This window comes from Aulostomus chinensis, chromosome 11 (assembly GCF_037954235.1).
Source record: "Aulostomus chinensis isolate RoL2024-O1b breed Wild chromosome 11, RoL_Achi_v1.0, whole genome shotgun sequence".
In the NCBI taxonomy this organism is placed as follows: domain Eukaryota; kingdom Metazoa; phylum Chordata; class Actinopteri; order Syngnathiformes; family Aulostomidae; genus Aulostomus; species Aulostomus chinensis.
In genome coordinates this window covers 17,340,306-17,366,594 of record NC_141330.1, presented here as the reverse complement: position 1 = coordinate 17,366,594, position 26,289 = coordinate 17,340,306, and the positions used below count along the sequence as shown (strand labels likewise).

General features: G+C 42.6%; 2 protein-coding genes and 1 non-coding gene across 4 annotated transcripts; 1 reads left to right on the top strand and 2 right to left on the bottom strand.

Moving 5' to 3' along the window:
• Positions 1-4,201: 4,201 nt before the first annotated feature.
• On the bottom strand, positions 4,202-13,350 carry LOC147253654 (terminal nucleotidyltransferase 4A-like). Of its 2 annotated transcripts, none has more exons than XM_086217329.1 (12): positions 12,433-13,350; positions 11,981-12,104; positions 9,898-9,944; positions 9,493-9,613; positions 9,267-9,374; positions 9,053-9,181; positions 8,640-8,850; positions 8,347-8,473; positions 8,117-8,220; positions 7,400-7,581; positions 7,081-7,218; positions 4,202-6,874 (listed from the first exon to the last, which is right to left on the bottom strand). In XM_086217329.1, the coding sequence occupies exons 1-12, from the start codon at positions 13,134-13,136 to the stop codon at positions 6,440-6,442; spliced, it is 2,430 nt and encodes an 809-aa protein (XP_086073455.1). In that variant the 5' UTR covers positions 13,137-13,350; the 3' UTR covers positions 4,202-6,439. The 2 variants fall into 2 exon arrangements, with proteins under 2 accessions (XP_086073455.1, XP_086073456.1); XM_086217330.1 differs by having other exon boundaries at positions 4,202-6,817.
• A 1,026-nt stretch (positions 13,351-14,376) lies between these two features.
• On the bottom strand, positions 14,377-24,363 carry ice1 (KIAA0947-like (H. sapiens)). Its single transcript, XM_086218912.1, has 20 exons — positions 24,009-24,363; positions 23,792-23,850; positions 22,932-23,043; positions 22,707-22,783; positions 22,542-22,579; positions 22,306-22,388; positions 22,138-22,214; positions 21,934-21,971; positions 21,746-21,828; positions 21,506-21,542; positions 20,525-20,581; positions 20,328-20,411; positions 19,852-20,219; positions 17,229-19,556; positions 16,989-17,151; positions 16,519-16,679; positions 15,570-15,760; positions 15,387-15,487; positions 15,191-15,289; positions 14,377-15,071 (listed from the first exon to the last, which is right to left on the bottom strand). Exons 1-20 carry the CDS (start codon positions 24,114-24,116, stop codon positions 14,890-14,892), a joined length of 4,446 nt encoding a protein of 1,481 aa, XP_086075038.1. The 5' UTR covers positions 24,117-24,363; the 3' UTR covers positions 14,377-14,889.
• A 332-nt stretch (positions 24,364-24,695) lies between these two features.
• Positions 24,696-24,767, top strand: trnae-cuc (transfer RNA glutamic acid (anticodon CUC)). The gene has a single exon. It is a non-coding gene; the product is annotated as a tRNA-Glu (tRNA).
• Positions 24,768-26,289: the final 1,522 nt, after the last annotated feature.

Sequence of the window (26,289 nt, the reverse complement as noted above, 5' to 3'; positions counted from 1 at the left end):
CAATTAAAAAAAAAGTTTGGCTGAGCTGGCCTTGGCAGAGACATGTGCTCTCAGAGTGCTCGAGTTATTTCTGTTTTGGGGCTCTTTTTTGCAGCTGTCATCAACATTACTGCTGGCCAAAACTGATGTAGAAATTAATAAATGTTATGCATGTCTAAATAACACCAAACTAACTGCATATTTCCGAGGAGCAGATAAAATCAGGAAGAGCGTTAAAAGGAGGGTCAATACTGACTGAGCCAGCCAGAGGTCTAAATGGCTGTTCCGTACCTACGCCATAGGAACTACCAATCTTTTACATAACCCTAGAAACAGGATTTAAAATGTTCCAGAATACAAATCATATCCAAGCCATGTAGAGTTTATGATATTTTTGCAGTGTAAAACAAACTGTCAAATATTACATAAAGGCAATTTATGCTCCTTTTTTAAAAAATTTTTTTTTTACGTTGACCAGTCATAGAAATCTCCATCAATGAGCAGGCTTATCTTGTTGCTCGCTAGTTGCTTAATAATTCAATGTTTTGTCAACGCTTTTATGAAATTAATATTCCCAGAGTGCCACATGAAAAATGAAAGCTATCTACCGCTGAGCAACCGGAAGTGGGATCAATTATTAAAAGAATGAGCTGCTTATTCAGATGTGATGATGCTCTGCTTTAACTGCCTTTTCAAGCAGGGATTCTTTCTCATTCACAGGAAAAAAAAAAAAAAAAAGGGTTTTGTGTGAATCGCCAGAATAATAATCTATCAGTCATTAGTGATGTTTGTGCTGGTAAAAAGGCTGAATTGAGTTATTTCACCAGGTAGAATAGAGAATAAAGATCTCTGAGCCAGACAGGAAAGGTTCTACCATGATTAATATGCAGGTAAGTGAAGAGTTCTTGGCCGGAAGGGTATGGATTTCAGCCAGCATGGGCTTTGACTTCATAAACAAAAAAAGCTGATAAGCTGGTTAAAAAAAGGCAGTTCAAGTGAGGGGAGGGCTTGGTGACACCAAATCCCAGAATCTCATCAATTTTCAGTATTAAAATAAGCCAAACTACCAGGTAGACTTACATTTATGATACAGAAATCCACACAAATACTGTGTTCTACACGATCAATAAACTAGAAGTTGACCTTTGCGCTTATATGTCTCAGCGATATATGCTGTCACAGCGACCTTGACCTTTCATGGTGAAAATATTGTCAGGTCATCCTCATGGACGTCTGTGGCAAATTTGAAGAAACTCCCTCAAGACATTCTTGAGATGTTGTGTTTTTGCAAGATGACGGTGAACTTTGACCACCAAAATAAATTCTTTTCATCTATCAGTTACAGAGGAAATTTATACCAAATTTGAAGAAATTCCCTGGATGTGTTCTTGAGATATCGTGTTTATGTGTGGTAGCTGGGACCTTTAACCACCACCACCACCACCAAAAAAACAAAAACCTTCTCTCCATCCTCGAGTCCCAAGGGAGTTTTAATGAGTAATGAGAATGTGACAGACGGACCTCTGGCCTATGGCGCAACATCAAATATGTGAGAAACATGCGCAGGATACTCGATTGATTGGCAGCCATGCAGCATACATCCCCTGCACAATGCCACAGAACATGGAGCCGTTGCTAGTGCAGGAATGTTGAAGATAATCAGTGACGTTATCAGTGACATTATATTTATATATTGTTATGGTGTAATAAAAATGATACGAAAAAAAAACAAAACATGATAGTATGATATGGAGGCTCCATGCGACTAGGATCACATGTGGAAGAGGAGCTTCTTTTATGTTGCTGATTATTCTCTTCATTTTGCTGAAAGACTAGCACTCCTGTCATCATCCACTCCATTTTGTGCACTTTTCTACAGCCATCATCTGATTCCAGGTGGCTTGAAGTTGTAAATAGCATAATAATAGAGATTTGTCTTGAGAGCACAACAAACAGAGGCTGTCAGTGGTTACAGCCGGGCCTTTGATCACATTATTTTGAGTGTGTGTTGGAGAGAGACACAAAATAGACATCAGCCAACCTGAAGAGTGGGAACAAAAGACTTTTTGAAAGAAAAATAATCTTTAATCCAACTTGAACTAAATGTGCAGTGAAAACTGGAAAACTACATTTCCGATTCTCTTACATTAATAGATGTTGAGAAAATAAATTCAGTTCTCTCTCAGCCTCTTAAAGAAACTGAGGGTGCTGAGAAATTCAGTTTATTTACACGAGTATCCGTCAGTCTTGATATGTTAATGGAATCGCTTGACAACATAAAGCTTCAGCCTTAACTGGCATTTCCTATTGCTGGAAATCCTTGACTGTCATTTCAGCAATAACAGTTTGCTAACATTAATTACGTGCACATTCTGAATCCCATGGCACTGCAGAGGGTCTGTGCGTTGGATTTAGTAGACAGAGATGCAGATTTTCTATTGTCAAGACACTGACAGACACAAACAGCCTGAAGGTGTAGTTACTGACCTTTGCAGAGGAGAATTTGTCCTTTTTTCCCCCAGCGGGATTTAGAAAAGAGGCCTTTCAAAGAACTGTCTATTTATTTCAGTCTGTCTGCTTTTCACGTGTATTTTGTATTGATTTGCATGGAAAAAGTCAAGGAAAGTTTATATTTGTTCCATCTGCAACTAAACTTCTCCCTGACCTGTTTAGGAGACACTTTACAATAAACTTAAGTTGTGACAACGCTTTGCATAATTTTTCCAGTGCTGGAAAGTAACTCTTTTTACAGAGCTGAAAGGAATACACTGCCATTTTGTGAAGTGAGCAAATTGTCAGTCTTCTCCAGAGCCAAAAAAGAAGACAGCTCCCCTTCTCTTGTCTGTTTGTGCATTTAGGAAGCTGAGACACACAGAGTGCCTCACTGCTAGTTAGCTTAGCAAAATGAATGGGAATGGATAGTAAGTGTTAGCATACTCAGACATGTCAAACATCAAATAGACAAAGCCGGATAAGTACAAATCCCTCTCTCCTCTGTGTGTGTGTTTCAGCTCCTTAATGAGAGATTATCACTGCTAGGTAGCTTAGCACAATTAATGGTGGTGGATGGAAAGTGTTAGCCCTCCGCAGTCAGAAGTAATCAAATAGGTAACTATCACAATCTTGTTTTGCCCAGATGCATCCTCCTTATTCTTTCACAAACACAACCAGGATTAGTAGCACACATGCAACTGCACATGAAATGTACAGTGTGTGTGTGTGTGTGTGTGTGTGTGTGTGTGCGCGCGCGTGCGCGCACTTGTGTCTGCAGATTTTTGATACAGGATCAATGCAGCCCTGTTGGTCTAATCTGGTTAATATATCCACAGGAGCAAAGAGCCAGCTTTTAACAATATTATGAAGTGCAGCCAGTGCCAAAGTATCATTACATACTATTTAATCATCAGTAAAGACGGATCCAAGAAAGTGGATGACGAAATGGATATACAATCTAATTTCCTAGTGCTTTAGTCAGCTATTTTGAGTCTAGAAAGTATGAAAGGGGTCTTGATGAGGACACGTTTCCCTTGTTTTAATTGGACTAAAATGGCAACAATCCCAACTACTAACCTCTGAGTGACTGAAGCGTCGCTAAGATGATTTTTCTTGAACCATTCTCCTCTGTCCCATTCAAGTTTCGTCGCAACCTTTAGACCATCTGTAAAAGGATGGATTAGATTCAGCTAAACATATCCATGATCCATCAGTGCCCCCATCAGGAGGCTGGAGGAATTACAGATAATCTGATGTGGGACATCCTTTGTCCAACCTGCAGATGAACACAGACTGAAATCAAAAGCGGAGTGGGTTAAAAATCACGTAATACATCAGTAGTTATTCACACCTCATGCACCGAGGACAGAGACCAGCAGTGAATGACAACACTCCAGCAACGCAGATTACAGCGACTGTGTGGCACAGCTGGAGGAGCCTAAACAAGGCCACATGCTGAAAGACGGTGGGTTCTTAATAACCTTTTTTTTTTTTTACAAGTGATATTGAAAGCACAGCGGTAGAAGACTGTAGACACATTCAGATACCTGGGAGCAAACATCCGCATGGACCTGAGCTGGCTTGTGTACACCACAGATGTAGTCAAACAGCGCCTGTAAGGCTGAGGCCAAAAGTCCTCCGGGACTTCTACTGGGAACCAATAAAAAAGACTGCTTGTTTAAATTTTTTTTTTTTTTTTAATCCTGAATGTACTGTATCAACAGTATATTTCTATATATTTATGCTTGGTAGTTTTTATAGAGACATGCACTGATCCACATATTTTAGTTTTGCTCCCATTTGCTGATACCTTTAACAGCGCCGATATTCTTCAATATGATCATTTTCCTATTATTAGCATTATGTCTAAGTTTCCATCATGAGGCTTTCGTAAACAACACAATGTTTATTTAAAGAGAAAAATGTATACTCAAATGCATTAAATGTATATGTATTCCAAAGCAGTTTATTTGAAACGTACACATCAGTTTACTGTCTAATGGCAGTTTGCGTTTTTGGTAATTTCACCATCGCGAGTCTCCCCAGCACAACATGCAGGAAACACCAGGACCAAAATACACTCCAAGTGGCGTTTTAAAATGTTTATTAAAAAAATAGAAAACTCAGATTTAAAAAAAAAAAGAAAAAAAAAAGAATACATCTATATGTCATTTACACATTACAACCCATCCATCATTACACTGATATAAGCTGGGCATTTGGGTCGAGGCAAAAGAGATGGAACCACTCCTTTATTATTCTACACACACAACTTCTAGGAAAGCTGCACTAGTAACTAAGAGGTTAACGCAAACTCTGCCAGTTTGGTTCACGGGATGTTACCATGAATTTTGACGAATTCTGCATCGCTTTTAAGTGACACTCTTGCAACGTGACGTCCCATACTCCGGTCAACGTCTGGATAGTTGTGTAAATGATGTAACCGTAGGCCTCTTGCATTGTTATTAAAAAGGAAAATAAACCTGAAAGATGTGACATGATGCTAATGCTTCCAACCATGGACTGGCAGGTTAACCCCGGCAGTGATTTCAGAAACAAATACGGATAGGCTCTGGCTATGTACAGGACAAATTTGGTCGTTTAAGAAGGCAGTCAAACCTGTTGCTTTAACAGAATCAAAGTAGAGATAAGGCAGAACACAAGCACTTTGCTGGTTATAAGTAGCACCAAATAGTTTTGGACATGACATGAGGAAACTAAGCTAAAAATGTGACTTTCCTCAATATGATCTGCAAGGAAGTGCACCCAAATAAAACTACAGAGTGATATGTTTAAAATGAGAACTAGTGATGGGAAGAAAAAAAAAAAAATATATATATATATATATATATATATATATATATATTTGGATAGGCAGCTGGCAAAATTCCAAGTGAGAATAATGGAATGGTATGTTCGACATGCGTCAAATGTTGGCATAATGGAATTTTTGGCACGTTTCATGTGTTGCTATAGCATAGCACCCCCTTCAGTTAGAAAGCTGAAAACATTCCTTCAAGGCCCTTAAAATCCATCTATTGCACAGGTAAATATAGACGAGAGAAAAAAAAAGAAGAAAAAAAAGCAACGTATAGTGGGGTAAACCCCTATAAAACCTAAAAGGTGAAATAAATTAAATAAAAACAAGTTATTATTGCACACAAATGCAACAAACTTAAAGTGCCAATGTGAACAACAACAAAAAAATCCCTCAGTGACAAAAACAAGAGAACAAAAAGATGTTCAACACACACACACATATACACAGAAAAAAAAACAACATTAACAACTGGTACATTCAAACAAGTCATCACAGTTTAAGCACTTGAGACAAGGTCCGTTTTTGTGCCATCACACCAAGAACTTCACGTCAGCGTTGTGCTGCATAGGTAGAACGGTAGTGCTTCGCTTCAGTCGGAAGTAGTCCGAGCTGGAAGAGCTCCGAATTAAGAGTGTAGCTGAGACAATGTTGCATTCAGAAGAGTAAATCCAAAAAAAAAAAAAAGAAAAAAAGAAAAATAAGAAAAGGGCCCAATGGGAGGTAAAACTTCAAGAGAGAGATCAGGTCAGGCTAGACGGACTGGTTCAGTACTATGGCACATGATGTTATTTTCTGAGATGGTTCAAGGGAAACCAGTTCCTCGGCCAACCAGCGGGATTTGTAGCTGCTCCTCAGTCTGTGCTGCATCAACTTTGCTGGTGTGCAACAATGTTTGGAGGAAGGATCTCTGACCAATGTAACAACAGAGGCGCAGGTATGACGCGTCCCGTCTTCCTGTAGTATCGCGGAGCGTTTTGCATAATGGTGGCAGAGACTGAAGAATTGGCAACAACATAAATTCGCTTGCAGGATGATGGTGGTGGTTTGATTTGAGAATCTCCCAAAAGCATTTCATGAATCTTTCATGGCTCTCAGATTCAAGAAGTTAAAAAAAGAGAAAAAAAAAAAACATGCAGCTTTTATCTTTCATCTGCTCTGATTGAGAACAGGAAGACTGTCCCGCTTCCTGCGCCGCCAGGTGTTCCGGTTGTACTGCTGCTGCTGGTTCCTAAAACCTGGTGCTATGTTTGGACCCTGTGGAACAAACCTCCGCTGGGGACTGAAGCTACCTTGAGAGTGACTTTGACCTCGGAGGCTCCCACCTTGGTTGTGCTTGAAGCCGAACTTGTGCAGCTCAAACGAGCTGTGGGACTCAGTTCTGGTGGCGTAGGTGTGGTTCTGCTGCCCCCCTACTTTGGGGTGGTGGAGGGGGCTGGGTAGAGGGCTTGTGGAGTTAGCGTGCTGGGAGACTTGGGAAGTCTTGCGGTGCACAACGCTGATGGAAGGTGGGTTCTCGTGGTAGAACTGGCAATCAGAGAGAGAAGTGATTGTTAAGGTTTCTGGGGACAGCGACATCTGGACCTGCAAACAGAAGCAGAACAGGAGTTTTTTTCATTGTTGGATCTCGGTAATTATGTTTAACTTGAACATGTCGCTTCCCTGTTGATGCTTCTGTTAATCACAGAAGAAATACAGTTTCCATGCCCATAACCTACAAAAACCCCACCCCAGGTTAATGAGTTTTAGGCAGTCAGCATAATTGTTAGTTTTCCCTGCAGCTTACCAACCTGAGGCGTGGAGTGGATGAAGCCTGCCGGGTGCGTGGCCCTCAGGTCTGTGGCCATCTGGATTACTGAATGGACCGAGGCCAGGGTGAGGGGGTGGATTTGGATTGCAGCATTACTACTTGGAGGAGAGTCAGACTCCTGGGGAAGAAACAACTGATTAACACAATTGTAAAGGAAGGGGAAAAACTCAGCAATAACTATTAAATCATGGCAGAGTGCAACAAAGCTGCTGGATGAGCTTGATTGCGACTGCATGAAGACATTAACAGCATCGACGACGGTGAAACAATGATGCAGTCTTAGACAGCTTCGGCCTTACTATGTCACTTCCGGATGAAGAGAGCGAGCACGGGGAGGAGGATGAGGAATGGTGCTGGGGGCTGCTGAGGAAGACTGGAGAAGGTGAGGGGGAGTCCGCGCTGAGGGGGGACGATGTGTCTCTCTGATCCTCCACAGACACCAGCATCAGCCTGGCAAGGTCCTGCTCACAAGCGTCTATGTCTAGAAGCAGAAAATAGGATTGATGAGGAAGTTATTTTGTCTCTACTGGAACCATCAATACACATTTTGGGGAAATGTAAATTGTTCGTCCTCCCCAGAGCCAGACAAGATAGATAGATCGAACTCTCCTTTGTGTGGGATCACACACACGCACGCGCACACACACTCGGCTAGTTAAATAATCGCAATGAATGGTGGTGGGAAGTGTTAGCATACTGTCACACATTAAACAGATCAGGATCCTGGTTTGTCAAGCAGTAATCCTCCTCATACTCTCTCACAAAGTCGGCCATGATTCATAGCGGCAGTCACAACTCAGCGTTTTCCCCAAAAATTGCTAAACGTGTTAGTGTGTTCACTACAGAGATTTGACGGCAACAAAAATATTCGTCGATCTCCTCAAAGATCCAGTGTATCATGGAGTCATGAAGACAAATGTCAATACATTTTTAAGCAAGGAATTCATAAGCAAGGCCATACTATTTCACTGTCTTCCACAGCCTAAATATAAATATATTTACGTAAATATAAGTACCGTGGTTCTCCAGCTTGGTGTACTGTTTGGCTCCCCACTTCTTAATTGTCCAGTCCCTGTAGGCCAGCACCTCAGGGCTGACCTTGATGATGCGCCCCAAAGTACTGCAAGACAGGAATGTCCATCAATCCTTCAAGAAAACTACTGAGAACCCCTAAATATAAAAGCAGGACTGGTCCATTCCAATTACCATCCCAGACGAGAAGTTTCATTTTTGAAGTTTTACTAACCTGTCATATTCTTTGTTGGGGTACGCTCGTGCAAGAGGAGAGACCCCGTGACTCAGCACCATGTAGGCGAAGTCAAACACCTGCTTGACTTGCAAGATGCCGTACGAACTCCTGCCCACGTCGTTACCTGAGAGGATCAGGAAGTACAGAACAGGTTACACACTCACAAGCAACATAGTGAACTACAACCTGAATATAAAATGATCACGCAGGACTCTGTGTGTAGGATTTTTCTGCAAAATCCACATCACAAGGGCTCTCTCTTCACTCGTCAGTCCGTATCCAAGTCTGACCTGGTTGTACTGGGTCTTCGATGCAGAGCATGGAGGGCCTGTTCCCGTTTGCCATGGCTTTCAGCATATCCTCCTTGGACAGGTAAGCCCCCCCGTTGACCCGGATGCCCGTCTTCATGTAGTTGAAATCCCGCCCATACAACTCGAAGAACTCAATCAGCAGGATGCCCAGGTTGATGTTGGCGCGCCGAGTGTCGATGCGAGGGTGTAACTGATGGCCGAGACAGGGAGAACTCAATACCCCACTTATGTTAACACATCCAGCCTGTTTGAATCAGTTCGAGAATCGACAGCACAGCAAGCAACATTTTAATATGCACAGGAGCGCTACTTATCGGCAGAAATGATGAACATTATGTTACAAGTTGTAAGCACTCTGAAGTTTACTGCTACTGCGTGCACCGCACACACACCTGCAGGAAGCTGATGGCCATCAGTATCAGGCTGTAAGAGCTGATGCCTCCAGTGAAGACTTCGTTCAGATCCCTCTGGAGTAGAAACTGCTTCAAAACGAAGATCAGGGGTGGTAGAACCGTGTACTTCTGGAAGACAGAGACGCAATGATATGTAAAGAGACAGAACCCGGCCGTGTTTGGAGTTCCCCAATATTAAGAGACAAGTTCTCACCTTCAGGTAGCTCTTGATGAACTGTGCTGCTTTGACAGCCGTCTCCACGTTGAAACTGATGTCAACTTTCACCTGGGTTTCATGGTCAGTTAGCTTAATGATTGGCACCTGGGGACAAAGTCGGTTCTGATCAAAACTACAGTATCCACAGTGCACTGGAGTAGGTCAATATACAGACACTAGACAGCATTATAGGCCTGAGAGTCCCTGCTGTGGGAGGGCTTACTGTAGCTTTGTCGAGGACTTTAATAGGATATGGACCAGACACGTTGCGTCTCTTCAGAGCCTGCTCCAGCTCTTGCAGTGGGGGGTGGTCCCACTTCCCAAACACCACCAAGTCTATGTCACTGGAAATGCAAAAACAATGAGTCTATGGTTCACTTACTGTATATGATAGTTTACCAATACGTCAAATAAGCCAATGGGTGTGTTCATGGATTTAAAACAATAACCCTCAGCAAAAATCTCAAATTCCAGAACAGGATTTGCAGTTCTGAACAACACTGCAAAGCATTGCACTTCAAACAAGAATTTACAAAAATGTACTCAACAGAAAACCCACATCCTCAAAGCCAGTAGACAGCATAAAAGTCAACGATTTAAAAAGAGAGCAACATAGGAAAAAAGTTACCTTGTAGGAAGATAGAGTCCAGTGCTGAAGCTGCCAAATATTTCCACCTTGAGAATAAAACACAAAAGTAATAAAAAGATCATTTAATCAGAGTTTATTTCACCTCCCATACAGAGACCAGTGGTCTTGCTAATGTAGCAACGAGAAAGGAAACGCAAACATCGCCAATACTTTAGCGCATGCGCTTATAATCCCCAGAGCAGTGAATAACATCGACTATAAGTTAAACTACAAAATACATTTTCATTTTATTTGGCTTTGTCTAAAACCGTAGCAGTTAGCTCAGTTCCAAGGAGTAGTGTAGCCTTGTTGCTATCCATGTTCTAACAGCTTGAAAAGGCTTTGCTCCCCAAAACACCAACGACATCTCTCTCACACACACACTTTAAGGAGCAATAATTAGACATGTAATTCTGAAACAGTTTGCTAATCTGGATCATAGTTTAGATGTCCACAACCACACTGACCGGCAATTCAGTTTTAATGAACACTTTTCGTTTACTGATGGCAGTTGTACATCCTCCTCTGTTGAAAGGTCTAATTTTCATATTAAAACCACTCCGAAAAGAAAATAAAAAAAGAAAAAGGAAAGGAAATAAAATAAAAGTCAAACATCTGTAGTTTGTTGGCACTTTGAAGAGAAACACAAAACACTCTTTTTCAGGGCGAGAGGGGAAAAAGTACGGTGAGGCCCAGAGAGCCTCGTCTCGGCCAGCGTTAACTCAAAATGTTTATAATGTTAAGCACATAATGTCATTTGTTACAAAGTACACTAACAATCTGCTGGCAGTCAACAATGGAAAGCCACCAATAATGCGACTCTGGGAGTGCGAGTGACGCGAATGATAATTACAGTTGACCAACTGTGGACGCGTCCAGTAAACTAGGCCGGCCAGACAGGATATGTAAATTCATTAAGCTTGCAAACATACAGAGCATAAAAGACAATCAGGCAGATTTACACGGCACATAACAGCTCGAGGTAATTTACACTGCAGCGAAACTAGAAAATACATCCTGTAGAGTGACAGTATAAATAAGAATACGTGTGCTGTCAGCAGCGCCGTGGCTGATGGGACCGTCTAAGGCCTGAGAAAGGAACAAGGTGAATCACAGCTCTTTAAAGATGTCGGGACTGTTGGGTTTCAAAAGGATTTATAGGTTCCTTTGGCAGGAGAGAGTCAGTGTTTTGACACGTAGAGGTGAACAATAAATTAACTGCGCCGTTCATTAAAATACTCCAACACAGTGTGATCAGAAAGTACTGTAGGTGACGCAGAGATGGAGATTCAATGTTCTTATCGCGGAAGTGGAAGAAAATGATGTTATTATGCATTTGACGACGCCACCGCGCATTAAGCCCTTCCTGCAAAGACACTTTCTTTGGAGTCATAAATCTGATGAAATGTTTCAAGTCGTCGCTGTTGGCGCACCAGGACAGATGTGAGTGTTGCTCGAAACTTCAACTTCGCTAAAGCAAATGGTCAAGGAAATACGATTATTCACCAGAGGCGGACTGGATCGATATCCTTCTCTCCTCTCTGAATTAGCGAGCTGCGATCCTCAGACTGCTAGTTAGCTTAGCTCAATGACTGGTAATGGATGGGAAATGTTAGCAATACCTCTGAATCGCCTGAATGTTCTGCACAAACATGTTTGTAATCGCATTCATGCTGGCAAAGTCCGTTTGAGAAAAGCGTATCTGATGTACGCCAACCTGCCCATCCACTAACATTCACTGTGCTAAGCTAACTAGCATGTGTTTCAGCTCCCTGATGGACCCAAATAGGAGAGAAGGGTTTCCATCTTCGTGTCTGCTTCTGGGGAGGATGGCAAACAAGTGAAGTTGGTGTGTTCCTTTAAAGACCTCTGAAACGGTCAGTTCCTTCAGTACTTGATACAACAAGAAGCTGCACCACTTCCAAATTAACTTAAGGCTTAACTTATCAAAAAGAAACATCATTGAGTAGTAAGACCCTCAGAATCAGTGCTTGTGGTACAAGGAGAAAACTACACTGACAGTGTCTTGTTCCTGAATCAAGGTCGCCTTAGACCACAGACAGGACTCCCCGGAGATGCTCACCCGCGCTGTGGGCCACAGGTCCTTGATGACGCTCTCGATCCGGTTCACCACATCTCGTCTCATGGCCTCCTCTTCCGGACGTGGTGACATGAAGTTGAAGAAATCCACTATCTCTTCATGAAGGCTGCACGGAGGCAGGAAGAATATGGTGACAGCATGATTATTCTGCATGTAGAAGGCCAGTTACAGCCCACACTCTCACTCAGAACAGCAAGGATGTGAGTCACAACACTCAAATGTCTTTGAAGCTCCTGAAAGTTGAAGTCATAGCACGCATGACATCCAGTGGTTTTGTTGTTCGACTGAAACTGTAAAACTGCACTAACATGACACCGTAGGTCATCTTCAACCCTTGATTTTACAATGTAAAACAGAAATATGCAGATGACCTATTTGCACTTCCTGTATGAACTCCATCACACATTTTCAGTAAAGCTATACTCTGCACGCACCCGTTGACCCCCGGGCTGTACCGCCGGGTCTTCCACAGGCTGCAGGACGAGTCTCCGTGGTGTCCGTTGCAGCCGTAGGACAGCAGCGGGTTGATGCCGTGGAAAGTGTTGGCTCGGTTCAGATACCGTCTGCGGCCGGATGACTGTGCCTGATAATGGTGGTGCTTGTTCCCATGCTGATTTTTCATCCGAGTGGGGGTGTGGCCGCCAGATTGTTGCATGCTGCGACAGCGTTGCTGAACAGCGGGGAAAGGAGGAGGGGGGTGCTGCTGCTGCTGCCGGTGCTCGTTCTCGTTCAGCTCGTGTTCGCCACCGTAGTGTAAAAACCGGCTGGCCTCTTCAGCCACGTTCAAATTGTCGATCTGCAGAGAGGAACCGGAGGGTGACGAGCTCTCGGCCTCCGAGTCCAGCGAGGAGGAGGACGGCGACAGCGAGCCCTTCCTACGAGCGCTTCCCCTCTCTCCGCCACCGTCTCGCTTCGGCAGTTTTCCGAACAGAAGACCGAGCGACGGCGTTGCTACATTTTTGCAATACTCGCTGTTTGAGTCCGTAGAGTTTAGCGCTGCAAAGTTACGTTGGTACTGAAGGTGGTTGTCGATGCCGGAGTTCGCTCCAAATCCCTGAGAGGTTTCCCAAATTTGCATCCATAGGGAATTGGCAGGTCCCTTCTGCTCCGGTTGGATCCAAGCAGTCCTGGGATCCATTGGACTCGAGTTAACCGAGAACCTCCTCGCGGGAAAATGGCAAGCAAACTGACAAATTCAACTGTTCTCACTGAGGGAATCGAACCAGTCCTACCGCACGGGTTTACTTGTTATCCTCGAGGTGCATCATGTTCGGAGTCGATGTGGTTTTTTTGAACGGATTGCCTAACTCCACTCCCCATGTAAGCCAGCCAATATGGCGCACCCAGCAGCACGGATCGGCTTCTGCGCATGTCTGGGGATTTAAATCTTTGAACACACCCCTCCGAGCGAGCCGCGCGTGAAGGCAGCAGCGGAACACAACACCGGAAGTTAAACGCAGGAAGAACAAAAATACAGGCTTCCACGATTAAAAGGGTGCGTTAGACATCAAGAATATCCTGCTTTCCTTCCAATAACCGTCTAAATGTAGGATTTAGTGCCAGTATTTGTAGGCTACTAAATGCTCATGGAAAGGCACATATAGAGAAAATGACAATGTCACGTCATTACCAACAGCTGAGAAGTGTCCACCATCCTGCGTCCTGAATCTATTTTGAAAGAACATAAAATTTGAAAAGTTATTCAGCCTGCTTTGAAAAGGTTGTTTTGAAACGCTTTTTGTTTGTTTTTGTAGAGAAAGTATTGATAAAGACCTTAATGTTTTAGTCATCATAGGTTGTATTTTCTCCAACAGAAATAAATTCACAAGTACCCTTTTTTTTATTGTGTAAAGAGATTTTTTTTTCATCGGTGTAATATAATCTTTCCCTTCAAGCCAGATTTTGCCTTCCAATCAGGGTTTTATATTGAAAACATCAAAATCCCCCAGCACAGCTCCCTCCTCTAAAATGTTTTTCAAACTACCTGAGCAAAATCTGTAAAGAAAACAAAGATTACTTATTGTCAGTTTAGAATTGGCATTTGTTCATTTGTAGCACAATGGCATTTCGACTTAATTTCCTCTCAAATTTGTTACTGGCTTTTACTTTGAAGGCTCGGACCGGATGTGTTGGCGTTTGCTTCTGTGCCTTACTTTTCCAGGCCAAACCGTTAAGAGTAATAAATCAGTGGTTGGATTTTATTGTTGCCGCCTGTGTGTTGGGATTATTTTCCCTACAAATAAATAAATTCAACAGCAGTAATTTAAAACGATTTACATTTTTACTTGTTAACTTTAGAGGTCAATCCCATCGTTCTGAGACGTACAACCATGGAAATAATGAGAGGGGGCAAGAAACATAAATTCAATATGAATGATTTTTAATTTGAAAAAATAAATCTCTGAAACTGTACAATCACTGAGTTTGTTATTTTCAGCCACAAACATTTACAATGACATCATAGTCAAACTATAAAACACACACACACACATTATGTACATACACACACAAACACACACTTTACAATACTTTAAAACATCCCCTCAGTATGGCAAAAATGTCAAGGAGTATTTTTTATTCCAGTTTAGCAAACTGAATTTTAAAAGCGAAAACCTTTGCTGCAACACAGAATGGACCTAGTCCACATTAACATGTCAACAGTAGAGGTGCACGTAAATAAAAGTAGGCTGAAACTGTCGAACAGATTAAGACTAACTGTGACCCTCCAGGCACATAAATCCTAGAATCTACTTGTTCTGAAACCAAAGTTCACAAATCTAAAGGCTGCTAGTGAGTTAACTAACAAATGTAAGGTTGAGTTACAACCCGCATGTCTTTAAAATATGCACCGCCTGGACTCTTGACATCCGTAGTTACGCGTGCAGCGTCACTCAGCTCTTGACCTGTCTGCAGACCGAGGCTAACTGGGTAATGCAGCTCGTAACAGCTGAGGGGACACTCTGGGATGCGTCTCCTCTCCACCCTGCGAGTGCGTCCAGGGCTTGTTTGGGGTTGCAGGGGGACAGGTCAAAGATGGAGTAGACAGCTGCCAACTGGACCTCCCACGGCACACCTATAGAGCAAAGCCATGGTAGGATTAAAATTCTGAGACCTGCTGGTTGCCCATTAAAGCACAACATTCACTTCCAGGTTAAATCAGTTCCTGTATTCAGAGTTTCACACATTTCCTACCTTCAGATTGTCCAAATCTTCCAAACGTATTGATGACGTTGGCCACAGTTAACACAGCGGAAACACTCCCCTCTTTCATTCCCAGCTGGCCAAGACGCCCTGATAACGCCAAGGCAAAGATATACTCAACTGGTGCTTATTAAATCACTGAAGTTCTGATCAACGAATCCCCAAGCAAATGATTCCAACAACTGACCTATGAGCCGGAGGACGGTGGCAACAGTCGCATCAGAGATGGGGGCTTGTTGGTCCCTGGGCTGGGTCACCCAAGCATTCATTAACGGCCACAACTCTTTGCTGTAGGGACAGTGAGGACATAAGGACACCTTAAAAACACCCTCTATGCAACTCAGGAAGAATGACTTAAAAACCAACACACCCCAAGATATTCTCATAGGTCCACTTCCACGGCTTATGTGCACAGAGCAGGTGCAGCGTGAAGACTTGTTCCCAAGCTGGGGGCCCCAGGTCATCACCATAGCGACTGTGTTTTGTGAAAGAGAGCCTCGACCCTGACCGGAGCTCCGACAGCGTTCTGGAGATCAGCTGGTCGATGTCACAGGGAGGGTTCTACACAGATGCAGGGGAGTTTAGTGGGTCCACTTGACAGGACCGTGAGATCGAGGGCACTTTCACAACTAGAATGTTTGACTAATCAAAATCAAATTGATATTGTTCCACTTGCTGGTTTCCTATTTAGTCCAGTTAGGTTTCAAAAGGAACTAATTGAAGCAAAGCGAGTGAAACAACACATCTGCCGAGGGCTGTGTACAAAGCCAAAAATGCGCCCGCAGAAATCTTTCTAATTGGTCAAAAATTTTACTGTAAATAAATTATTCCATTCACATGTCTAACAAACAGGATTTCAGCACAAATCCAAGTCGGCCCGTGTGTTACACTCCATTATGTGTACATCCGAACATATGACACACAGGAGCCTATAATTGTGTTTTTGGTTCGCGTTCTGAAATTGTACCGGATTGTGGTCAGATTGTGCTCTCGCTGAAACTGAACCGTGCCGTTGTTACGGTCCTCACAAGAGCACGATTATTGCTCTCTCAAGTGTTCAAATGCACTGCACCAGTGACTCAGTGAAAGAAAACGAATACTGGGTTGTAAAAGCGCCTTCACTCAAGCAGGTTGGGCAGTTGGACACATAACGCACCCAAAACACTACAGCGAACTACATAATGCCAACGTCTGTTGCCCGACTAAAAAGTTTAATATAGTCCAAAAAATAAAAAATAAAAAATTGCAAACTGAGGAAAAAAAAGGATGATCTGAAAATCAGTGAAATAACAATGAGGATAAACCTCTAAATACTTTACCTTCTCCCAGCCGAGGTACGCTGAGAGGCAGCCGGTGAGCTCGTCCTGTGCTTTCAGTTTGGTGACGGTATGTACCGCCTGGCACAGACAACTGTTGTGTGAGAGAACATCGCGCCATGTTGTCACCATGAACAGAATGAGCTTCGCACAATCAGGGAAATCTGTAGTAGGGAAGACAAAAACAGGACGGAAGACATCATTAATCGAATTGAATCATAAACGCTGCTTCAAGTGGTGTAAAGGTGTTGCAAGACACCTGGCGTACATTAGGAGGACAATTGCTTTAAACTACTATTGTAACAATATTTAGTGTTGTGTATTTATATCTCAGAGGCTTCAGGTTCCACAACGCACTTGTGGAAGTTACACTTTTGGCTACAGTGAGCACATTACTGTGTGAACAACCTTCTTCCTGCGCTGTGAAGCTGAACACATCTTGAGTGGAGGGGAAATTCAGTATATCCACTAACCTTCAGTCAGGATGCTGTAGGCCAGGACGTGAGCCTTCTCCCAGTCTCTCTTCTGTCTACAGATTCCGGTGTAGACTCTACAGAGGGCCTGCGAGTAGTTTCTGCAGAGGTTCATCTTCTCTGCTTTGAGTTTGTTCAGTATGGCCGAGATCATAGCTTCTGCCTGCAGTTGAAGAGAGAACATTTTAGACCATCAATAGTATGAACTATGATTATATAAATGTATCGTTGAATACTCACCATGTCTCTCTGACATATCTCATAGATGACTTCTTTCTCCTCATCTCGTAAGACGGGCTTTGTGGGCAGGCGACCGACTACAAGGTGGCTCCTGATGACCAGCAAGAGATCGAAGGCCTGGTTCTCTATTTTCTTTAAAAACCTTACTGTAAGATTTTGCTCTGCTGGTTCTACACCTTCCATGGATTGACACGTGTTCTCATTGTCAAGCTGTTTGAGGTTTGGAGTCTTGGCGGTGGCAGTTTCCTGTCTGCTCTCTGAGAAGGAGGAGGGCATCTGCTTGCTGATGCAAGGAGAGCTGCTCTCTAGCCTGAGGCATTTCTTGTTGTTAGGTTGAGGCAAACTGGTGGCGGGTCTTTTTTCTCCCCTCATCTCAGTCTTGGTGAAGGCTGTTGAGGTGGAATTGATGGTTTTAAAACCAGACATCTGGCTGTCAGTTTTGCTGGGTGATGTTCCACCTTCTGAAGAATCAATGCTGAGATTCCCTCTGAGAATGCTCAGCGTTCGGGCGCGGGCAGAGAGCTCCGGGTACATGGTGTCAAGCATTCTCATGGAATTTTCCTGAGATGGACTGGAGGCAGTGGAAGGGGAGGAAGTTACTGCCGTCACGGGCAGGCGACCCGGGACCGGTACCGCATGTTTTGGGGTGGCGGAGCCAAATTGAAGTGGTGATGAGGGGACACCGTTTGGAGTGAGAGGACTGTTATGGGATGAAGAACTGGTTTGCTGATTGCTGGGTGTCAGGGGGGTTTGGACAGTAGTGTTGGGAGACGCCAAACCCTCCATGGGTGAGGGAAATAGAAGCTTCCCAATAGCGTGCCGTGGATTGATTGGTTTGCCTGCCTTTGGAGGGGTGAGCAGAGGGGTGAGTGGACGAGGGAGGGGGGGGCCCATTTCAGAGCGTACGTCTCTAATGGTCTGAGATGGATGAGCGTTCTCTGGAGATGCACAAACACCTGGGTCAGCTGGGGAGACCCCTACATTTGTCCTATCTTGGTTTGGTTTTTCAGGCACTTCCATGGACTCCAAACATGTATCCTGTCCATTTGGAATATCAGCACAGCATTTCAACTTGTCCTGTGGCAAGCCTTCAACAGCCTTTTCTACTAATTCTTCCTGTACATTAGGAGGCAGAGTTTTTGGGTTGCTTGAAAGGTGTTCAAGGTTTACACCAATGTTTCCTTCTTCTGGATTCGAGTGAGATTCTAAAGCCTCTAAGTTTACAGTGGATACGGGACATGAAGGACTCAACTGCCTGTGGAGAAAAGCTTTATTTTCTTCCAAAGATTTACAGTAATTAGCCTCTGTGTTAGAAACACAATTGCCTGCTTTTTCGCTATTGCCTGCATCATCAGCTTCCTTATGGACGTTGCCTTCACCTGCATTGTCCAGCCTCAACGACGGCGATCTAATGCCATCATCTACAAGAGAGGGAGAGGCGCTTTCGTCAACACTGGTAGTCCTGTGTGCTTCTTCCTCAGTTCCCCCCATGACAGATACTATTAACTCATCATTTCTCTGATTGTAGACCCTACTGAAAGGGTTCCTGCTCCACATACAGCGGCTCTCGTCTTGTGAGTCCTTGACAAGACACCCTGGATTCAGGACTGCGGTACTGAGGCTTGCGAGTTCCAAAGCACTTGGCCCCTGAGAGGGTTCAGAAACATTTTCCTCTTCATTACTTGTAAACTTATTGTCCTCTACAGAGTCAGTGCATGCTGATGGAGTAAGTAGCTGCACATCCATTGCCTCCTCAGTCGCAGCAGCGTTAATTGTGGTGAGTGACTCTCCATCATCTGAGGTTTGGACTGTGTCACCAGTGGCACCAGGAATGGCGTCTACATCCATCTCAGCAATAATATCTGATTGATTTGTGCTTGCTTCTCCTTCAGCAAGATCCAGAGAGTCTTTACTGATACAAGCAGAACTACTGGTGGGATTTAGAAGTCTGTTTGACTCCTGACTCGGAGCGGAGGTACCCTCAACCAAAACTCTTGCAGATGATGATGATGACAGTGGTTGAACAGTTGCTGGCTCTTGCTCTACCTCGACTTCTTTCTGAGGATGCATCTCGTCACCAACTGTAGTGTGTCCTTTGTCCTTCATTTCAGCTTGTTTCAAGTCCCTGGTATCCCTCATTCTAGGACTGTGTTCCATTTCCTGTGTTGGGACCTTGGACACGCCTCCACTGTCGTCTGCGGGTGGACGATGGTTCGGCTCAGCTGTTTGGATGAGCAAGGACTTAAGGTGAGGAGGCTCTTCCTCAGAGGGTTTACCGTGGTTTTCAACGTCTGTGTCCCCCGTCTCCATGGACTCCATTACTGTGTCCTGAAAAAACAAGAACGCAACATATGAAAATGCTGTCCACCCTGATCATGATCCCAGTAGTAAACCTGTGCTTTAATCAGTCTACTGGCCATACACTAAAACAAATCCACATTTTCTCAATTGTCCACCTTCTGCTGACTTCTGAGATTATTAGAATCAATCCTGCATTGCGTGCAAAACATGAACCTGAAATGAATCATTTCAATGGCAAACAATGATAATCTAGGCTAAAGATAACTGACTCACTAACGGCAGCTGGGATTAGATTAGATTAAATTTTCATCCGAATTCTTACCAAATCCAACAGGGGTGACAAGCAGGAAGGTAATGGCTGAAACAATTTCCTGATCTCCTCCAACAACAGCTCAGGACAGCCTGACTCTGGGGACACCTCAGGTTTGTGTTCCTTGGACAACTGCGTGCCCTTTTTAGGGCTCTCTCTTTGTGTCCTCTTGCTATTTGTTCGCTGTGAAGATGCTTGCTGCTTGGTGGTTTTCTGTGCTCCAGGAGAAGGTTTTGACTGTACAGAGGAGCACTTCATCTGTTTGGGGGAATGGATGGATTCACTGACACTGTGGGAGGCAGATGGGGAGGACTCATTCAAATGGGAGGGGTTTTTTGGTGGAGAGGAGGTGAAAACTTGCTGAGAAGTGGAGTTGGATTCTGGAGTGACAAACAAAGTGAGTCAGGAGATCTTGTGAAGCAAAAGAGTAAAAAAATAATCAGTCAGCAATCCTCTTTGAAGGACTGATCAGCTTCATGATGACTCACCCTGTAAATGAAACCAGTTCGCTGACTGATGCGGATGAGGTTCCACGCATGCCCACAAATTCTCCAGAAGCATTCGGACCTTTTCTGGAAAACACCCACTAAAGTAAAAACTACAGCGGAGACTTTACTAATGCCTACATGCGAGTAGCTCATCAAGATCATGTTGCCACCAATAAGAAGAGAACTCAGATTCTTACCTTTGTCAATTTTAGGTTCCTCAGGTGTTCTGGCTTGTGTTGATGCGCTCCTATATTCTGTTAAGAAACAATTCAGATTTTGTTTGCAACGTTTCAAGGAAAAACAAACTCAATTGTACACAATTTCCCATCACATCTTTAAAAGACAGTTACAACAATATAGTTATATAATGGGGGGGGGGGAGGGTAAGTCATCCTCCTTGTTCGTTGAATGATTGAAATGATGACTTCTTCAAGCTATTGGGGGCCTGGAGAGCCCGTTCAAATGAGTTAATGCATGCATGATCTGGCCAGATAGTCAGGTGCAAGTTGTAATCATACTTAACATGAATCATAGATGTGGAACATGAGTTTGAAACAATCTACTACCATTAACTTTCAGAGCTAGACGCACCTGCACCTTAGCTCATTGCCATTTAAAAACTCAGATTCAGTAAATTGGAAAGACAAACGTGGTATTTTTTTTTCTCATGTTTGAGAAGCTCAAGTAGCTCAATTTTAATCCTGTTTAACCAGGAGAGTTTCTTGTGTCTTGTCAACTTCAATGATTATGTGAAAAATTAACAAATACCCATGTCAGAATTTGCCAGTGTGTATTTGACTAAACTTTATAACAAGCAACACGGTTTTATAGAAAATAAGCAGGTTTTCAAAAAGGTATATATTAGGATTAATGGGTTTTTCTAGGTCGATCTTAATTGAACCACATACGGTTTAATATTCTACCAATTATAAAGTAAATTTTTTATATTTCAGAAACTTTTCCAGGCCTAGAATTGCTGTTTTCCCATTCCATGATTATTTCAAAGATTTCATGACAACATTAATTCTGTTGATATCCACAGTTTGTAGTCAAAACAAGCGCTGACACTGGTACTGGGTTTTGTTCCAGGTGGACAGGCGGAAAAACAACAACAACAAAAAAAACAAACAAACCCAAGAACAATTTTTAATAAAAAAGCAACTTAACACGTCTCTTACCTTTAGCCCTCTCTCGCTCCAATTTCAACAGTCTTGCCTGCAAATAAACAGAAGATTGAAATTCTGGAAGCAACAATTTCATTTTCTGACCAAACATGAAACATGAAAAAAAACAAAAACAAACATGTCACTTGATTGGTAACATCTTCACATTTGGCATCAGCAAAAACAACGCCCCCACCCAAACATTAATATTCTAAACATGTTCAAAAGCAGACAAAAACATTTCCAACGCTGCACCTGGAGGTCATCGATGTTTCTCTCCAGCAGGATCTTCTCTTTGGTCAGTTTACACATCTGTTTGTTGCTCTTAGAGACGGATCCTGAATCGAGAGGGGAAACACATAAATGAACAAAGAAACAAAAAAAAATCAACACATCTTTTAAAGCTTGTGTTTGCAATGTGAAACATATTATTCAATACACACCTTCGAGGAGTTCAACTTTATTTGCGAGTTCGTCCTTTCTGTTGATGAGAAAATGACATGGAGACATTTAGGGTACATTTCTTTCCAATAATTTACACATGAAAAAAATATACATACAATCAAAGTCTTTTAAAGAAGAAATTATTTCAAGATACATTCTGAGAGATGGAGAAGAAGACTAATATCTGCAATTAAGGTTCTTACATGCTTGTTGTCTTTGCATTCTCCTCCATCAGCTTTTCAACTTGATCTGCTTGTGCCTGTGCCACCCTCAAGGAGGTCTGACGACGGGAGGAGACAAGGTAACACAACGTTTTAGCGGATGTACCTAAAGCTTCCAGAGCCACAACAGCCCCAGTATCTTCCGCTTACTTGTGTTTTCAGCAAGTCGTTTTCTACTTCAGCCTTTTCCCTCTTCAGCCGGGAATTTTCAAGTGACTGGTTTTCCATGAGTTCTACAAGTTTGAATGGTAATTTAGAACAATATCAGAGTTGCATTGTCACATTTTAACACTAGGTATGGCATGCACGCACACATACACACACACACACACACCTATGATTATTCACTGTACGAATTAAGATTCCAGTGTGGTTGATATAGATACCTTTCAATTCCTTTAGCTGGTTCTCCAGCTTCTGATTTCTACAAAAACAAAAAACAACAAAAAAAACAAACAGGTGGAAATTCTTCATTATCAGATATTTCTTAAAACAGTTCTATAAACGTGTGTCATAATTGTTGTTATTATTGTTAGTGGCATGATCATTACTGTAATATCGTGTCATTGTTTTCTTGCTTTAGCTTTTCCATCTCTTCACACATGTGTCCGCAGTCCTCAAGAGCATTCTGGGAAAAAAAAGGAAGCAGGTACAAGCAGGACAGCAGTTACATCCTCTAACTGTATTAGTGTGATGTTGCAGATGTACAACAAAGGTGATACATTAGCACGACAGGGAACACCATCTAAATGTGACTCTACAGAGGAAAGACAAACCTTTTTTTCTTCAAGCTCAGCTTGCAGAGATTCATAATCTGCTGTCTTTTTCTCCAGAGTGACCAAACACATCTGTAGCTCTTCCAGCTGCTGTTGAAGCCTGATCGTGTCACTGCACAAGACAAGTCAAAGACACACGTGTTACAACTCTGGAACGCGCCACCACAGAGCAGGTGTTTGTTTAGTCTGTGATTTGAGTTTACAGGTATTTTCATAAAGCAGCAGGTAGACATCTGTACAGAAAAAAATTGAGCTGCAGTGAAATTTGACAATATTTACTTGGTTGACAAACGTTAGTCTGTCTACCAATGAAGTGGATTTCACACATATGGTGGTGGCTAATGTTCGTTGATGTGGCAGGATTGACTACATGTTATGTGATACAGGGCCAGAGAACTTTAAAATACTTGAGTTATTTTTGATTACTTTTTTGGTTCCCTGGCACAGAGGGGAAAGGAAGTTCTGCAAAAACACACCAGCTGCTCAATACTTTTAGCACAGTTTAAAAAATACAGTGAACTAAACTAGGATTCCTCAAAATCCTTTATTTCTAAACATGAACAATAAAAAAGGCACAGGTGTATTCAAGACTATATATCGAAACGCTTAAAGCCGATTCCATTTAAACAATTTCATATCAATATTTCCTCACATATAAACCACACAAGAATGATACGATATAAATCATAATACGAGTGCACCAAATTCTAGAGTAAGAAATAGATTACTATGTAAATGTTTGTCATGCTGTTCCCCCAGAACTTTTAGCTGTTTGATCATATAAGAGTACTGATACAGTATGCTAACTAACATCCGTCCACAAGACGAGAAACAAGTAGCATCAGTTAAAAAATACTCACTCAGAAATCGTTATCTTCTGTTTTAGTGCCAGAAATGACGTCACATATTCGGTCAGGCTCTGGATCAAGTGGCGGCGGACAGAAACACAACAAGACAACCAGGTTAACTGATAATGAACATAAACGTCAGCTGTAAAAATGAATAAAAAATAATGTCACAAAAGAAGCACGCTGTCATTCATGTTTTTAAGAGGACTTGTCGTGCTCAGTGTCCTACCTGGTGTAAAACCGAGCAGTTTTGACAGTTTCCAGCCGTCGCGTCCGAAGCGATCACTACCGTTTTAGACTGGCTGTCCCCGGGCATCATGGTAAAACTAAATGACATTCAACACTCACCGCGGTAATTCTAGACAGTATATATTTACCACCGTGTCCCGGTGACACAGAGGTACATCCACAGAGGTTCAAAACAACTCCGCAAGTTTTCGCGTCTCCCACGTTGAGCAAGGACCCAAACAAGGACCCGGCAGGGGAACCTTGCTGATATGCCGGTAGACATAATATTATATATGTCAAGGAAGATATTAAATTCTGGCATTTATTCAATTTAATATCAGCAAAGAATATGACAGTGCCTTTATATTCCCTAACTATAGCCCACTCACGACGGTTGCGGTTACTTGGACTTTGCTTCAGGCATCTCTTCATGATACTTAGAGTTATTACTGGTACCCGCCACAAGAGGGCAGGACCACTGTAAAATGTAGTCCTCAAGATTACTGTCAAGTTGCCGTAGGCCTACGCCCCCCCCCCCCACCTCCACCCCGTTTCTGTGTGAGAGGTAGATTGGAGACGTTCAGCACGTTAAGCAAAAACGTACTATTACATAATTGATGTACTCAGAGACAAGAACAACCGTTTATTATTTCATTTATATACATGTGTATCAGCCCAGATTGTCACATCCCTGGTGGTCTAGTGGTTAGGATTCGGCGCTCTCACCGCCGCGGCCCGGGTTCGATTCCCGGTCAGGGAACATATTTATGCACGTTCAGATGACACCCACATTATCACGTTTAGTACGCTTCTAATTGATACACCACCATATCACGAATCATAATTTCTATAGATATCACTACCTCAAATTTAACGAGTACCTCGAACCACTACATAAGCTGTGAACCTTAAGGAAGTGCGACACTTTATGGCCAATACAGATAAATCGAAAATAAAGTGATATGTGCATTGTTACATTATCGGCGTCACAACATTTACTTTTTTTAACTGCTAAAAATGGAATGAGAAAATAATATTTTAGTTTATGAGATTATGAGAAAAAAATCTTTTATGATGCAAAACAAATGATGATCTTATTAATTGAATCATTTTGCTCAGTTGTCACATTAGTCACTATCATTACGTAAAGTACTGAAAGAAATATTGTCAATTGAGTCCCACACTGGTTTGAATTAATGTTCAGTATGTTGTCATGTGATATGTAGCCAGTAGAGGGTGATGTTGTACAGTTTTGATGCCTTCTCTTGCTCTCTCTCTCTCTCTCTCTCTCTCTCTCTCTCTCACACACACACACACACACACACACACACACACACACACACATCTGCTTCACACACACAAGCTGGGCAACTATTCCATTGGCTATGTTTGAGATGCACTTAACCCAACTGTGTCCTTGTAATAAACTGTATTTGGACAAAACGTCATCCAGTGTAATGTAATATGAGGCAAATAGTTCCTGATTATTCACAAGCGTAATTTAATCCATGTTAAACCCACTGGATAAAGTAAACAAATTAAAGAACATACTTTTTTTTTTTTTACACTCTAGTTTGAGAAGTTTTTTTGTATAAACGCTGTGGGTATGAGTTCACTGTGCTCCACTGGTTCTTATTACTGAGGCAACATCTTTTCTTGAGACTGTTAATTCCAAGCAGCCAAAGGTGCTGCGACTGCTGTCAGTGCATCCCGATGGAAAGATAATAACGCTGTTACTTCAGATGAACCCTCTGAGTGTAGCCTCCAGGCCAAAGAGCACAACTCTTTCCAAACAGATGCAGTCAGAGATTGCATAGTTTGTTAAAAGTGGAAAGGGGGTGTTGTGCATGCTTTCTCTTCCTGCCTGTCCTTGACAGATTACCTCCTCTGTTACTTGACATGGGTTAGGTAACACTTTGAACGTTGCCAGATTCATTTCGATCAACTTTTACTGTCTGCAGGAAGTCTTTGTCTGATTGCTCTTAATCCCTTTGCTCTTGTGTGGTAGGAATTTCTCCTGCAGTCGTACATTTGACAGTCCATTCTGGATTAAGATATTGATCTTTGAGCTGCTACACCAAATACTGATCTGACTTGATTGGGGTGTAAAGTGACTGATGACAGAACATTCCACCAGTAATTTGTGTGTGCACATATGTGTGTGTGTGTGTGTGTGTGTGTGTGTGTGTGTGTTGTTGTTGTTGTTGTTGTTTTTGACAGCAGACGGCATTAATTAATAAAGCAGTTTTGTGTCTCCAAAAATCTTGAAGTCATTTTCTCGT